This window comes from Podarcis cretensis, assembly GCF_951804945.1.
Source record: "Podarcis cretensis genome assembly, chromosome: 1".
NCBI classification, from domain to species: Eukaryota; Metazoa; Chordata; class Lepidosauria; order Squamata; family Lacertidae; genus Podarcis; species Podarcis cretensis.
Genome location: NC_137170.1, coordinates 79566446 through 79583845, shown reverse-complemented (window position 1 = coordinate 79583845; position 17400 = coordinate 79566446). Strand labels below are relative to the sequence as shown.

Genomic DNA, 17400 nt, shown 5'->3' with positions numbered 1-17400 from the left:
CGATGGGAGTTCAACATGGCCTGGAAGGCCACAGGTTCTCCACTCATGCTACAGATGAACAAACCACATTGGGCTTTGCTACTGAAGCTCCATAATTATACATGCCCTAAATTTTTGGGCTCAGTCTGCAGCTTCACTTCTAGACCCACACTACACTTTGCCTTTAAGCGCTACCTAGGTTCCAGCAGTTTTTATTGCAAGGATTTCCAAGCCTAGGGCTACAATGGTAAGGATATAAAGATCTCTGGGATTGGGCTGTCAAGATTTCGCTTCTCCTTTTGGGTGCGGAAAGTTTGCTATAAGCAGCATTTTATTGCTTTGATGGTTTACAACTGATAATGAGCACCAGAAAGTGATGAGTTTGGACATGGGAAGTACTAAGTCAAAACCTCAGTTCAGCAAAGGAAAGTTCATGGGGTGGTTCTGGGCATATGACACATGCAAAGTCTAACCTACTTCATGCTGGGGACATATTTTTTGGTCATTTCTTCTAGCACAAACTGCACACCGCCTTACATTTACCAGTGCATTAATTTAAAAGCTCAAAATACTTTTGAAATCGCTTTCAAAGCTGGCTTTGGAAATTCTGAACTTCTAATAAGAGTGAGCATCAAAGCAGCCTCTTCCACTTAGGTTCTCCTAGCAAGAACATATTCTGGAAGTGTGAGGAGTCTATAGAATGAGTACTTTTTCTTTCCTTTTTTGCAAACTGATGTAGAAATGTGGAGAACCAGACTTGGGGTGAAGTGCAAGTAATACATACATTAATAATAATAATTTATAACAATAATTAAAAATTAGAAACTGAGAAACTCCCCCCAGTCTGACATACTTGCCCATTCTCTCCTTGATGCACTGCCTCCCTCTTTTGTCCTGACAGAAAGCAAGGGAGCAGCATAACGCCAAGCCTAACATGTGCACAGCAACTGCCTCCCACGGAAGGGCCTTCTCCAACCTGGCACTTTCCAGATGTTTGGGACTGCAATTCCCATCAGCCCCAGGCCAAGAAAATGCAGTCCAAACCAGGTTGAGGAAGGCTGCCATAGAAAATTGGTTTACTGGTGAAGTAAAGGGGAAGTTTTCCATTCCCTAAAGCTCTTCTACACAGACCGAAACTTTTATCTAACAATATGATTTTAAAAACAAATTATTACATTACAGAACAAGTAAAAACTATATCAACCAAACCACACTTTTGTCTTGGCTCCATTAATTCTTTTAATTTGACAGAGACCTGTGTGTTCTAGACAAGCAGTTGTGCTATGTGCGTGTAGCAAACCTGGGGGTCTCTTACGTTACCTGCAAATGTGTGGGAAGCTGATGAGGCAATGCAGAACATTAACCTTCCCCTAGCCTGACCCTGAAGTCAGTTTGAAAGTTAAGGGATAAGGAAGCTGTAGCCCAAAAGGTGCGAATAATCCACCTGCGCTAACGTCATTGCAGAGGGAGATATATAGTAACGGCAGAGCAAGGATTAGCTGACATTAGTGCAGGGTTTTGTGACTTATTTTCTTTCTAGGACAATCCCAGATTTTGCAGACGTGTTTGAGATCTATTAATACACATTAAGGTGAAAAAGGAAGGTTCTGCGATGCTGTTATCTTATGAAGAGGTGATGCTTTGGGGCTCACCGTTGGTTGCTTGGTTACAAAGGAAGTATTGTGCCACTGCAGCTGATCTTGGGTTGGGGGCAGGGAGCTAAAGAGCCATTGCATTAGACTCTCTCTGCACCTGAGTGTCTCAATGGCCTCCTGTATCCCTGTCGGGACAAATCTCCCCCATTCTGATGCAAAGCAAGTGAGATATGCAGTGGTTTCTATACCCCAAGGCAAGGTTGCATTTTGTTGGAATGGCACCTGTCCGGAGCTAAGAAGGTTGCTACTGAGAGATTTGCTTTACATCTTTAAAGCTACTGGTCAAATAAGAAGCAGTACTACAGCAATGGCTACTCTTTGGAAGAGTCCCTTCCCCTTTTTTCCCCTCCCATTCCTTTCACCCACCCCTTCCCTTGCATTAAGTAGGACTTGCAGGTATGATGGACAGTGGATGAAAGGTTTGAGCAAGGAACGTGCAGGAGATGCTACTTTCACCTCTCACTTTATTGGTAGTGTTCAAGCTGCAGTTCAGATCTCCTGGTTGCACTCTGGCCACCTCTAGTCAACCATTGAGGAGGACTTTCTTGGAGAAAAGTAGCAGAGGCAAGCTTAGAATCTCTTGAGGATATGGGGAGACATCTTAGTCATGGCTGGTGCTGTGAGAATTCCCTCTCAGCTGATGCTCTCTCTCTGTCTTCAGTTTCAGGGAGGTGTGTGGTCCTTGAGCACAGTCCTGTGCGATGCCTTGATGACCATGGATGTGATGCTGTGCACAGCTTCCATTTTCAACCTCTGTGCAATCAGCGTTGATCGGTAAGCTCCTTTGCCTGCCTTGGATTTCAGCTTTTGGGATCTTCCCAGCTTCATTATATTCCTGTCCACCACTATCCACACATTCATGTGTTCACATCCCAACACTTGAACAGCATCCAGCTGGATTTGAGTTTCATTCATAAACAACAACACATGAACTGCAGTAGGGGCCTCAGAAGGCATTTGGAATAACTTGCCATCCTATAATAATACAGTTTGGATACATACCATCACTTTCAGATTAAAAACCTTGTCCTCAGAGTACAACTGATGAGGTAGCTTCAAGAGTGGAGGTCTGATATATTTTGGAGCATTTTCAAATCCTTAGATTGATCAAGACAATCCAGAGTTCTGGCACTGTATATTCTGAACTTGATATATTCTGAACAGGATATATCATCCAGTAGGGAATAGGGTCCCCTCTCTGAGCTGGTTGAGATCTTGGTGCTGAAGCTTGATCCCATACGGTTGGTGCTGGTGTCAGTTGTGCTGGCTGTTGAGCTGGCTGGTCTGATACAATTGCACCACTTTATGTCTCTTCCACAGATTTCACAAATGGAAAGAAGGAATTTGAGTCCTGTGAAAGCAAAAGCCTTTGTTCAGTAGAACTGTTCCCTAGACTGCTGGCTGTCAACCAAGCTTGTGCTGAGCCTGCATCTGTCCGTATTGCCTCTGGACCACAGAACTCCTGTCTAAAGACTGAAAAGCTATAATTTTGTTGAACTAGTATACAACTATTCCATTAGCAAATATGCCGTGTTCAGAAGTCATTTTAGGTCATTGATGGATACAGATTTCCCAGTGTTAATTTACTGTTTTGTTTGGCGATCCACTTGAACATAGTTTTAGCAAATTATTTATAATATATATTCCTTAGGGAAGATACAACAAAATACCGATCGAACAAAGATTATGTCCCTGTAACAGCAATGAAATCGAAACCATCGGGCATGTCATCTTATACTGCCCTTTATATCGAGACTCAAGAAAGGAGCTGATCGAACCGATTCTGAGGAAAATACCCCGTAGTACAGACGACACCTATATCAGACACCTCCTAGCTGATAAAGAGCCCGAAATCAACAGGCCTGTGGCAAAGTATTGTTACATTGCAACAAGAATAAGACGAGCAATGATGTCAGCAACGGAGTTCAAATTGTAAACACCGAAGGAACGATAACAAACAGTAGCGACATTTGAATTTAATTCTTAAGACCTTAACAAACGAAACCTGGGCATAAATATAAGCACCAATTCTGTGAATTGGCCATATTTCTACTGTTATTTGTAGCACAATACTGCTATAATGTCGTATTTCTTTTATAAATCGCTTTCTGGTCATTGACCGTATTAAAGTTATTATTATTGTTATTATTATTTATTATATATTCCTTGATATATATTATAAATTGGTCCAGCACATGCTGGTTTGTTTTTTAATCAGTTTCAACAGTCCAATATGCAGCTTTGATCCATTCAAGGCAGCTGGTTCCTGATCACATAGGGAAACCTGAAAAACAATCAGCCAAATGCACATAGAATCCCCCATCAGATCTCCCACTCAATAAGTGACAGACTGGTGTGGTGCTGGCAAGGATGTTGTGGCATAGGCCTAGTGCCCATTGATCTTCTTTCCTTTCCATCTGTTCTTTCAGTGTGTGGAGGGATAACATCTGAAAGGGGCTTCTCTAGGTGATCATAAGCTTGGACTGTGCTGACTGGGGTTGATGTTCAACAACATCGGGAAGGCAACAGGTTGGGGCAACCTTCAACAGGCAATGGGAACTAGTGGGTACAGACAAAGACTTCAAAGGAAAGGTGGGTTTTGAAGGAAGTAAGATGTTCTAGGAAACACTTCCCAGCATAAGGGCAGCAAGGGAGAAAACAAATTTCAGGGAATAGATTGATGGGAGCAGGAGAAACAAAGTCAGGGATATTTTTGATATAAGAACAGATTAATGAGGCAAAAGCTGTTTACCTCTGACAGTGTGTGCATTCATACATCCTGGTTGGATTCCTAGAGCTTGGGTAGCCTACTTGGTGCCCCCATACGCTGTTGGACTCCCCTAATCTCCCACCAACATTCCCAACAGTCAGAAGTGATGGGAGTTGGAGTCAACAGCAACAACTATATTGGCCACCTGATGGTGGAGATTGAGATGCTCTAGGCCATCCACTCCCACAAGACTACTCTGAGCTTCACCTTCTTCTTTGTCATTCCAGGTTCATTGCTGTCTCCATCCCACTGAACTATAACCGGCGGCAAATTGACCTAAGGCAGCTGGTCCTCATCTCCACCACATGGATCTTTGCTTTTGCTGTGGCCTCCCCGGTCATCTTTGGCCTCAACAATGTTCCAGACCGGGACCCTACATTGTGTCAGCTGGAGGATAACAACTACATTGTGTACTCTTCTATTTGCTCCTTCTTCATTCCTTGCCCTGTCATGCTGGTCCTGTATTGTGCCATGTTCCAGGGACTTAGGCATTGGGAGGAAGCCCGGAAGGCCAAGCTGAAGAGCAGCATCTACTTGGGCAACAGGCCACTGTATTGTCCGCCACCCGTCATTGAGAGGAACCAGGCTGAGGTCAAGTTGGAGGAGCGCAACCGATATACCTGCTCCGAGTGCTCTTTTCCCAGGGACTACGTGACCAATGGGATTCAGACTGTGTCCTACCCACACCTCAGATACCCACCACATAAAGGACTCAAAAGGAAGCAGGCAAAGATCAATGGCAGAGAGAGGAAAGCTATGAAGGTGCTGCCGGTTGTGGTTGGTGAGTATTCAATGCTCAGTGGTTATTTAATAGGACTGAGAATCAACAGGGATCAGAAACAATTTAGAAGGCTCGTATTAAGAGAAATGGGAAGCAGACAGTAACCAGTTGTGGGATTTGGGATTCTAATATGCAGACCATAGGGCACATCTACCCTAATTTTCTTTACTCTTGTTGTCTCTCTTCACCTCACAGTGCTGATAGCTGGTTAAATAAAAGCACCAAATTGATGGGATTGAGTGTTGCTTATCTAAGTAGCTGTGTCAGACTGGGTCCTTTGTATATCTCCCTACATGACCACATGCAGCAGAGCCAGGTTTATTAGGGCAAATGGGGCATTGCCCCACCTATCTCAGTCTGACTTCAGCTAGCCCCTACCTTTCTAGAGTTCCCAGGGATGAGGATTTGATTGTTAAGCCATCCTGGAAATTGTGAGCGGAATAGCAAGGACTTCCAACAACTCTCAGCACCCTTAAGAAACTGGGATTCCCAGGATTCTTAGGAGGAAACTATGACTATTTAAAGTGGCGTTATACTGATTTAAATGGGTTGACCGTGAATTGTGCAACAGGAGATCAAACCAAGGCTTGTTTCTTCAGAGTTTTGTTTTGTTTCCCAGCAGCTCTTGCTATATTCCTTTGTAACTTGGGGTGCGTTTGGGGGCAGGGTAGCAAATAAAACACCCAAAATGCTATTAAGGTAAGGTGCTGGGTTCACATGTAGCACCAAGCCATAATTAAAACACGGTTCATAAACCAACAATAACACACACAGCAAGGTTTGTACAAGGTTTGTACAAGTCATGGTTTAATAAAATAAAAAATATGGTTTAGCATAATGTGCAAATTAGACAAAAAAGGGGACGTTTTTGTGGGCACCATTCAGAGAACATTTCAGTTTCTCTAAAACACCTTTTTCCACATAATAGTGTTTACCCACAAAAATCCACTTGAATCTTAATCTAACACTTCCTCCTTTGAAGATTTTGAAAAATATATATGACACACCTTTTGCTGCTGGATGTCTTGTTACAGGGATGAGGAACCTTTGGCCTTCCAGATGTTGTTGGACTACAACTCCCATTATCTCTGACCATTGACCATGCTGGTGCGAGTTGGAGTCCAACAGCATCTGGAGGGCCAATGGTTCCCCAGCATTGTCCTGATAGAACTGGCCTACATGGCAGAGCAGTGCACAGCATAACTTTGTTGCTACAATTTGAATTTTTAAGTACGGTAGTAGGAATCTTTCCACAAGTAACATATGCCAGTTGTGCTTAATTTCTTGCATGATTCACTCATCCCCTCTGGGCTCCATCCAGACTCCACCTTCAAGTCTAAGGCTCTGACAAAAAAGAAGAATCAGGGCTCCCACCCATGAATGGCATTCTGCTTCTGAACATATGTGCTAGCCTGGCTCTTCCATGGATGGCTGATAGGATCTCTTGCTTCATTCAAGACATGCAGAGATTCCCAGCTGTGTTGAGGAGCAAGGGAACAGCTCTACCTGCTATCTGACAAAGAAGATAAGTGTATGGATGAGCTGAGGATCTCTTTTATTTTTATCGTAAAGGGATAGTATAATTAAGAGTAGGTTGGCTTGCACCCATGGTCAATGATTGTGCGCTATAATATCTGACGTTAGAAATATCCCAAGTGGGTACAGAATAGGTACTGGGTCAAAAGTACACCCTTGTATTGAACACACACCATACTCAGCCTGAGAATTGGTGTGTGTGCGCTTTAAAAAACACACAAAAAACTTTCAAATCTGTCAAAAGTGCCTGTCATAACAGTTCCATGGCTGATTGCCTGAATTTCAGAACTGCTGAGAAACCCTACTTAGCAGAATGTCAGACCACCTACAGAGAAGCAACCTCATCTGGTGATGGTATATATGGGGCACCCACATGGTGCTCCCTCTTCTACAAGGGCTGCCACATTCATTGTGGTGAAGGGAATAGTTCTGTACATGGAAAGGGCTGTGCAGTGCAGAGGAAGCTGTGTACATTGTTTGCTTTGCTGCATACATGAGACTTTTGACTGAGGCACTAAAGCATCTACATTCTGTTATCAGAGGGTGCACTAGCTTTTGCAAATTGGAATCAGTGCACTTAACTTCCATAAAGCATGATTAGTGGGGGGAAACTGAGGAGGGCATACAAAGTTTAGTCCCCCCCCCCCCTGTAATGCATGAAATGTAAAGAGCACTGCCAGACACTAGCAGGAAATGTTACTTCTCCTATATATTCCACCCTGAGTACTCTAAATGGGCCCGCTTTTGTGGCAGGCATTGGTGCCCCTGTGACTAGGAACTGATTAATGCTAACAGTGCCGTCCGCGTTATTTCTGTAGCATCAAAGGTGGTCATGACTGGGCCATTTGAATTGGAGCTGGAACTGCTCTTTTGATGTTGGAATCTTCCTTGCACCACATCAGACCACAGGTCCATCTGACTGGCAGGGGCTCTTCCAGCTTTCAGGCATGAGTTTTTCCAAGCCGTACCTAGAGATCCAAGGAATTGAACCCAAAACCTTTTGCATGCAATGCATGTGCTCTACCAGTGAGCTCTGGCACTCCTCCTAAACAGCCTCTGCATCTCAGTGAAAGAGTCAGAGAGCCATGGCTGACTTCTGCTGGAATCAAAGGCTGTGGTTCTGGGAGAAGCAAGGCCCCTTTGGGGTGTTAATGCTGTGACCTCCCTCCATTGTATATATGTGTAAATAAACCATCTATTCTAAAGATACCACAGTCTCTGCTGTGCCTCATTCCAAAGAAAACACGAACCCTGGGTAAGCACCTGGAACCCCTGGAATCTTGCACTGCTTAGAGATTGGGGTGGCAAGCAACAATGCTATATTAGGAAAGTTTTAATGGAAATTTCATTTTAATGGAGGTGTTTAATGAGAAATCCAATAGCATATTTCAGCAATCTCAGGAGAAAATTCAGCAGAATGGTGGGCCAAGAGGTTGGAGTGGGGGAGTGGTGATAAAACCCATTATTGTCAAAAAAAACCTTTTGAAATTATGTGAGAAGCTGTGCCAGAAGCCTCCCTTCAGTACCAGAACTGGCTATGTGTTTTTTCTGTGACCAGCTTTATTCGGGTCAAACTAAATGGTCACATAATGGACCCTTGCAGCTGTGAAATCTTTTCCCTTCTCTTCAGTGCTTAAGGGCTTCCTCTCCTCCGCCAGCAATTTGCCTCTTTGGAGGCTTTTCTGCTGATTGTAGACTAAACTCGCAGGCTTTCTGAGGCATTTGTAAAAATTATAACCAGCTTCCCTCCTGTTGAGTAGTAAAGAGTACCTGTCTGCTGAAGAGCTCTCAAGCTAAACACAGGGGTTGGGTGAAGCCTTTACGACCTGTCACGATGCCTCTCCCACGAAGCCCTGCAGTGTACAGCATCAGCAAGTCTCCCAAGAGTGATTTGGGCAGGTTGCAGCTTCTTCTGTGGCAAAAGAAACTACATCTCCCTCCTGTAAAAGCATAGGAGCTCTGCTCCATGATGAAAATGGTAATCTGGTCACCGTTCCCCTGTGCACCTTCATTGTCCACACATGGATGAAAATAAGACTCAGCCCCCCGTGTTGTAAGATAGAGACCTGGTTCAGATGGTCGTTCAGTGTTTTATAAAGAATGGTTTATGAAGCCAGGGACAACTATTGGGTCCAAGCACATCTCCCCCATCTCTCCCCTCCCCCCATCATGTACTAGCTTCAGTATAAAGATCTTGGCTTGTATTAAATGAAGATTTATTGTTATGCAGGCCTGTGTGTGTGTGTGTGTGTGTATATATATATATATATATATATATATAATGTCCAAAGCCCAATTTGGTTGTAATGCTGGTGTTTACCAGCACTGCATCCTCCTGGCCACAGATCCTTTGTTTGCTTATAAGATTCCTATGCTGGTGTTCAGGGAATTGCCTCCCAAAATGTACAAGTCAATGTACTCTTACTGGGCTAAATATTAAGAAGGGCAGTATACAAATGCCCTAACCCATGTATGGGATACCTGTGGCTCTCCAGTTGTTATTGGTCTATAAGTCCCACCATTCCTCACCATTTGCCATGCTGGCTGGGGTTAATGTGAGACATGGAATCCCAACAACATCAGGATGGCTCAGGTTTCCCATCCTGCCTCAGTTAAGTAATTAACTATGGTTTGCACAGGCACAATGACTCAGTTTGAATATGACACTGAGCACGTGGGAAAGACACATGCACTGAAAGATTTGTTGTTTTACACACCCAGGGCAATAATTGAACCAGACACCAGATGATTCTCTAATAATCTCACACATGGGGTGAGAAGCGTTCCTTTAGGCAGGGAGTTAGAAATGGCTCTGCTTGTGTGGGGGCCTCTTCAGCGCTTATTTAGGTATCGATTTGAGTGCTGATGATAGTGGTACCAATTTAAACAAAATAAATTGTATTCTTTCAATATTGTAAAAACAAAACAAAAACAAAATACCTCAGTATCTCCCTCCAATCAGCTTCCCAGTTGGGAAGGGTCAACATTATTTCCTTTGCTTAGCAACAATGATTAAGTGTCCTTAGCAATGGTGCTGCCTACTGCGTGCTGAAGCATTAGAGCTGTCTTCATTTTTGCCTGATTGACTTGCTTTAAAAAAAAAATAAAGCTAAAAGTCTGAGGCCTCTGCTGGTCTGCTCCCCTCTCCACCAAATCCAGCCCCGTCTATCCATCTGTTGGCAGCCTTGTACTCACCCACAGACATCTCCTTCTTGTCAGGGTTCAGGCTCAGCTTTTCACTCTCATCCAGCCCAGTGTTGGGTCCAGACACTGAGCCAGGACTTCACTGCCTCTCCTGATTCAGGAGTTATAAAGAAATAGCACTGGGGGTCATGAACTTACTAACGACACTTCACCTCGCATTGTAGAATCCATTCCACTTTTCCAAGTTGCTAATTGACATTATTCTTGAATGAAACTCTTCTGCATCAGAGAAACGGAGGCACAGAGATTTGAAGATTTAAGTTACCTGACCTCTGGCTTCGTGGGGAGCCTGCAGCAATCAGAACTTAAGTTTGTTTGTCCTTGTCTCTCTGTCTGCCACAGGTGTGTTCCTTTTCTGTTGGACTCCTTTCTTTGTGGTCCACATAACCAGAGCCTTGTGTCACTCCTGCACCATCCCCAGTGAGGTAACCAGCATTGTGACATGGCTGGGCTACGTCAACAGTGCCCTCAACCCCATCATCTACACCGTCTTCAACACTGAATTTAGGAACTACTTCCGCAAAGTTTTGCACATCTTCTGCTAACATTGCTGGATTCTAAACATAGAACTGGATTCTGAATATAAAACAGAGTGTACTACACAAGGCAAAGAGCCAGACAAATTTAACTTCTTTGTATAGTTTATTAAAGTTTTATTTCTTGCTACATTACTGTGTGCTTCAGTCTTTTTTCCTCCGGTTGGGTGAAGACAGATGCTACAACAATGCAGTTCCTCTTTTGAATGCACAACAATTATGGACATAGCCATTTATCCACGGCACAAATGATCTTTTCAAATAACTCTTTTATTGTCAGATGGAGCCGCCTTCCTCTAGTTTTGTGTTCTCCAGATGTTTTGAAGAGAAACTCCCATCATGCAACTCCCGTCATGCTGGCTAAAGCTGCTGGCAGCTGTAATGCAAACATCTGGAGGGCACCAGGTTGGGGAAGGCTGATAGAGAGGCTACTACTTTTGGTGAGACTGCTGATGTGGCCTAAAACAAACGTGTCATCACCCCTGTGTACCACCTTCAAGTGTGCATCTACATGCCAAGTTCCAGCATGTGCTAAGAAGCATTTGCAGTGGTTGCCCCCCACCCCAATTTATGGTATCATTTTCCCCTAGAAAAGAATTCAAGCACCTTCTGGTGGTGCTGTAAAACCTTTCCTAGTTTCTAACGGTTATTATTTTATATCATTAAAATAAAAGGATTTTAAAACATAACTACCATATAACTGACAGTCACCAATAGATGTTTATCTCTGCCTGGGGCCTTTCGCAAGGGCTATGGAATTGAGCAAAGGGGGAAGAAAACAAACATGGCCACCATATCTATAGCAATCTATCCCCTCCACTACTGTAGCCTACAACATTGGCCAGTTCCACACCCTTTGATCAGAGGCATAGCACAATTTTCACCAGGCTCTGAGCATGGGAAAGACACATGGCAGGAAAATGTGTGTCATGTATGTACAGTGGTACCTTGATTCTCAAACGCCTTGGTTTTCAAACTCCAAAAACCCAGAAGTAAGTGTTCCGGTTTTTGAACGATTTTTGGAAGCTGAACATCCGATGCGGCTGTCGGCTATTGTTTCTGGGGCACCTGCACCTATCAGAGGCTGTGCCTTGGTTTTCAAACATTTCAGAAGTCAAACGGACTTCCAGAATGGATTAAGTTTGGCGCTTTTGTTTTTGCTATTTATTCTGTGTTTTTGTTTCTGAGGCTTTTCCGGATAATTTGTTTTTGTGACTGTGTGGAACCCAGTTCTGCTACTGATTGATTGATTGATTGATTGATTGTGTGACTGCGAAAATGGATAAAAGCCCCCCCACCCAAACAATGACTATCATTAGCACAGGGAAGAAAAAAATTAAATTTTTATTTTTATCATCTACAATATATTTTTTAAAATAATTTTTATTAACCGACCAATCAAATCAAATCAAATCACATCACATCACCTAAATTCCGAATTACAAAGCCGAATTTTAAATTTTTGTTGAGGGGACCCATATTTCAAGTTCCGAAGGGGGTTATCATCTACAATATAGTACAATTGATTATTGCTTTCATTTTATGGATCAATAGTCTCGTTAGATAGTAAAATTAATGCTAAATTGCAGTTTTAGGGGTTGTTTTTTAAATGTCTGGAACAGATTAATTTGTTTTGCATTACTTTCTATGGGAAAGCACACCTTGGTTTTGGAACGCTTTGGTTTTGGAACGGATTAAGTTTGAGAACCAAGGTAGCACTGTACTATATGTTTGACCTGCGTGCAGTGATTAAAATACCTAGTTCAGTGGAGTCCAGATAAGCATGATATGGGTTTATGTACACTTCTGCATAAATTGTGGCCACTGAAGGCCAGCAGTCAGCAGTAAAAGCAGAGATTGCAGTTCAATATGCTTTGCTTATTTTGCCCGTATTGATCTCCACCAGGCAAGTCTGTGGAACTTGTTATGGGAATGGAGCAGACATGACACTTAATTGCTAAGGATCCTTGGAACAGGGTAGCTGGAGAGCAATTCATTCATAGGAATGTAGGAAGTTGCCTTATACTGAGTCAGCTCATCAGTCCATCTATTGTTGGCTATGATTGGAAGTGGCTTTCCAGGGATTCAGGCAGGAGACTTTCCCAAACCCACCTGGGGACATCAGGGATTGAAACTGGGATCTTTTCCCTCTAAGTATGTTCTCTGCCTCTGAGCTATGGCCCATCCACTTCCCTTCATTTGCTTGGGAATCTCATCAGAATGATTCTAGGCAAGACAAAAAAAAGATTGGTGGGTGAACAGAACCTGAGATGGACCAGGGAAATGATTGACTGCCTTCTCTTAAAGAACCATAGAATTGTAGAGTTGAAAGGGAACATGAGGATCATCTAGTCAACCCCCTGCAATGCAGGAATCCTCTCCACAGCTATCCCTAGGTGGGCTTGAATCACCAGTCTTCTGGTTAACAGCCAGATGCACTGACCCACTGCAACACAGAGCTCGTCAGAGGAGCAGCTTCTTGGGCAGATGCACCCCTCTGATGACCTCTAGTATGAAGTACGCTGTGCAGGTAGCTCTACAAAGTTGATTTTTCTTTTTTAAATGCATAATATTTCCACTAGACTGAAAACCCAGCATTGTGAAAGCCACCTGCAGAGCATACTTAATAAAGTCTCCCCCCCCCCTTTTGTAATATTCCGTTAGTTTGGCTTTTAGGAGAATTTAAAGTTCCTTCTAATTTCTGCCTCTTGACATCTTTCCATGGATAGTCTATCATCCCATTTGGGAAGTTAATAGGCTGGGACCAAAGAATCACAACAACTGAGCAAGAAGCCGGCCCTATTCTCAGCCCACCCAGTCCAAGGAATTCCAGTTCATCATGAAATCCTACAGGGGAACTTTCTTAGCATCTTTAAACTTTTTCCTGATGATGACAGACAAATTATGTGAAAAATCAGGGCAAAAAAAAAAAAAAAGGAACTCGACAGATGAATCAATAAATAATATTTTAAAAAATAGTTTTAAAATATTTTTTCCATATAGAAATAAAGGTCTCCATATACTAAGAGCAGAAAATTTTGACCTGAGCCAAGAAGCTGAAAGTATACAGGTGAAACTCGGAAAATTAGAATATCGTGGAAAAGTTCATTTATTTCAGTAATTCAACTTAAAAGGTGAAACTAATATATGAGATAGACTCATGACATGCAAAGCAAGATATGTCAAGCCTTTATTGTTATAATTGTGATGATTATGGGGTACAGCTGATAAAACCCCAAATTAACAATCTCAGAAAATTAGAATATTGTGAAAAGGTGCAGTAGCTATTCAATCCATAACATCTGCAACGGGTTCAGTAGGAAGCACAATCATGGGGAAGGCTGCTGACCTGACAGTTGTGCAGAAAGCCATCATTGAGACCCTCCATAAGGAGGGAAAGCCTCAAATGGTAATTGCAGAAGAAGTTGGATGTTCCCAAAGTGTTGTATCAAAACACATTAATGGAAAGTTATGCAGAAGGGGAAAGTGTGGAAGAAAAAGCTGCACAAGCAGCAAGGATGACCACAGCCTGGAGAGGATTGTCGGGAAAAGACCATTCAAATGTGTTGGGGACTTTCACAAGGAGTGGACTGTGGCTGGAGTTAGTGCCTCAAGAGCCACCACACACAGACAGATCCTGGAGATGGGCTTCAAATGTTGTATTCCTCTTGTCAAGCCGCTCCTGAACAAGAAACAACGTCAGAAGAATCTTGCCTAGGCTAAAGGGGGGGGGGGGGGAGAACTAGTCTGTTGCTCAGTGGTCCCAAGTCCTCTTTTCTGATGAGAGCAACTTTTGCATCTCATTTGGAAACCAAGGACCAGAGTCTGGAGGAAGAATGGGGAGGCACACAATGCCAGATGCTTGAAGTCCAGTGTGAAGTTTCCAATTCCAGATGCTTGAAGTCCAGTGTGAAGTGTTGATTTGGGGAGCCATGCCATCAGCTGGTGTTGGTCCACTGTGCTTCATTAAGTCCAGGGTCAATGCAGCTGTCTACCAGGAGATTTTGGAGCACTTCATGCTTTCTTCCACAGACGAGCTTTATGGGGATGCTGATTTCATTTTCCAGCAGGACTTTGGCACCTGCCCACACTGTCAAAAGTACCAAAACCTGGTTCAATGCCCATGGAATTACTATGCTTGATTGGCCAGCAAATTCACCTGACCTGAACCCCATAGAGAATCTGTGGGGCATTGCCAAGAGAAAGATGAGAGACATGAGACCGAGCAATGCAGAAGAGCGGAAGGCTGCTATTGAAGCTTCCTGGTCTTCCATAACACCTCAGCAGTGCCACAGGCTGATAGCATCCATGCCATGCCACATTGAAGCAGTAATTGATGCAAAAGGGGCCCAAACCAAGTACTGAGTACATATGCATGCTTCTACTCTCAGAGGTCCAATATTGCTCTATTTGCAGTCCTTGTTTTGCTGATTTCATTTAATATTCTAATTTTCTGAGATTGTTAATTTGGGGTTTTCATCAGCTGTACACCGTGATCATCACAATTATAACAAATAAAGGCTTGACATATCTTGCTTTGCATGTCACGAGTCTATCTCATATATTAGTTTCACCTTTTAAGTTGAATTACTGAAATAAATGAACTTTTCCATAATTTTCTAATTTTCTGAGTTTCACCTGTATAGGAAAAATACCTTGTAGAGTTTCCCCTGCTCTCCTAAGGCCCAAATCCACACATCAAACTCCATTCATCCCTGGAATCACTATCCCTACAATTTAAGACAACCCATCCAGTTTATATAATGATGCTCCAGACAAAATGAAAACACAAACAGGATGTCTGCCTGATTAAAGATAAAATCTCATGCGCACACAGAGTTTATAAGACATGCTTTGCTGAACTAACTCCATATAAACCCGGGCATGTACTGCTTCCTGCTGAATATTTCAAAATTATTGTTTCTATTTCCCAATAAGCTCTTGCAATCCACTTGTAAGAGACCTCTTGCTGATTCATGACTGTCCAAAAGGGTAATAAAGAAGGGAAGCAAGCCAATTTTCAGGCTGGGCCAATCTCACACTTCATTACCTTCCTTGCATGCACAGCAGGGGTTATTTAAACAGAGCCTGGCAGGGTTTTCTTGTACACCCAGGAACTAATATCTCCAGATATTATACATACATAGGAGTTGCAGTTTGGCTGGAATTATGCTTGGGATGGCTGAATCTGTCAATTCTGGTTTCTCTTAAGTTTCCCATTTTTCCAATCTCAAATTCAGTTCTCAAGTTCACATCAGTTTGTGGGGTTTTAAAAAATGTCACCATAATTTTAAAAAGTCATTTTTAAAAGGTTTTAAAAAGTCATCATAATTTTAGTGTGAATTTCTCATACTTACACATTTTGCCTAACATATACATTTTGGAGAGCATTTTCCCCTAAAATAATGCAGTTTGTAAGTTTCCTCCCCACACTAGTTTTTTTATGCACATGATACTCCACTACTTGCATTTTTGTACATATTACTTGGCTGGTGACCAGCATTGCAAAATAGGAAGAATGTAAACTTCAAAAGATGGCTATGTTCTATTATTTCAAAAAGTCTGAATTCAGCAGATTAACCTTCAAAGGCAACTGAACTGAATTTCTCTCTCTCCTCCCTAAATAGCACCAGTGTGTGTGTGCGCTCTCTGTCTCTCTCTCTCTCTCTCTCTCTCTCTCTCTCTCTCTCTCACACACACACACACACACACACACACACAAACACACTATTGAGCTCAGGTAATATATTCGGTTATTTGCATCTAATGATATTAATTAAGAGGCAGATGATTAAATCAACTCGCTATTTTGTAATACATTTGCTGTTCTAATTTTAACCTTCAAATGTGCCAACCAAGTGAGATTTAACCAAGGACTGTTGTCCCAAGGCAGTTCACGAATCATGTAAAGATGTGCACAGAATCCTGTAGCCATGAAGACTTCTGCCTTGGGAATTCTTTTGGAGATGATTCCTGAATTGCTTAGGTGTCACAATGGTACCAATGGGATAGAATCAAAAGACAATTTGACGTGGATTTCTAATTAACATTGAAGTCAGTTCCCTGCTGGAAATTACAAAAAGTAGGTGTGGAGACTGGAGTGGAAGACTGGTAAGTGGGTGTAGAGCTTCTTAACCCAGCCTTCCCCCCCCCCTTTTTTTTTATATAGGGTGAAAAGCAGCACTGCAGAGGGATAAATTATTAGCAGAAAAATACAGGAAGAGGCCGTAAAATTTCCTTCCTTCTCTAGCTGTTAGTCTCCTGTTGCAGCTTCCACAACTGCATTTAAAGGGGAGGAGGAGAAATGTAAGGAAAAACTACGGGCAAATAAATGTATATTATTTCGGTTATATCTGCTTCAGTTTCTCAACATTTATCCTGAATAGTTTCAGACTGAGAAATTAAGACGGTCTGCTATGGCTCTAGCATGCTCCCACCCCTGGTGTACACATTAGCCACAATCCACATCTATCCTGCGGTTTCTTGAGAACTACTACTGTTTGTAGAGCCAGTGTGGTGTAGTGGTTAAAAGCGGTAGTCTCGTAATCTGGGGAACTGGGTTCGCGTCTCTGCTCCTCCACATGCAGCTGCTGGGTGACCTTGGGCCAGTCACACTTCTCTGAAGTTTCTCAGCCCCACTCACCTCACAGAGTGTTTGTTGTGGGGGAGGAGGGGAAAGGAGATTGTTAGCTGCTTCGAGACTCCTTAGGGTAGTGATAAAGCGCGATATCAAATCCAAACTCTTCTTCTTCTTCTTCTTGTATTGGGGTGACAAGGTCCAGTTACCCTTTAATGTACAGAGTGAGCAATGTTCATCTGGGGAATTTTGATTAGAGTGTACACTTTACCTGCTGCAATCACACTCAGAGAGAGATGCTCATTGGTAAGAAAATAATAAAGTGGTTTATTGTAGGAGATACATATCTTGGATAGAAAAGT

At 42.7% G+C, this 17400-nt stretch overlaps 1 protein-coding gene and 1 long non-coding RNA gene across 2 annotated transcripts in view; both read left to right on the top strand.

The window, feature by feature from the left end:
- DRD4 (dopamine receptor D4) overlaps positions 1-10593 on the top strand; it is a 35010-nt gene extending 24417 nt beyond the window's left edge. The window contains exons 2-4 of the mRNA XM_079971121.1: positions 2296-2408; positions 4632-5185; positions 10268-10593. Of these exons, the coding sequence (XP_079827247.1) occupies positions 2296-2408; positions 4632-5185; positions 10268-10470 (870 nt within the window). The 3' untranslated portion in view covers positions 10471-10593. The remainder of the gene's footprint in view (positions 1-2295; positions 2409-4631; positions 5186-10267) is intronic.
- Positions 10594-13192: 2599 nt separating this feature from the next.
- LOC307202946 lies at positions 13193-16086 on the top strand. Its single transcript, XR_013833057.1, has 3 exons — positions 13193-13531; positions 15108-15739; positions 15773-16086. It is a non-coding gene; the product is annotated as an uncharacterized lncRNA (long non-coding RNA).
- Positions 16087-17400: the final 1314 nt, after the last annotated feature.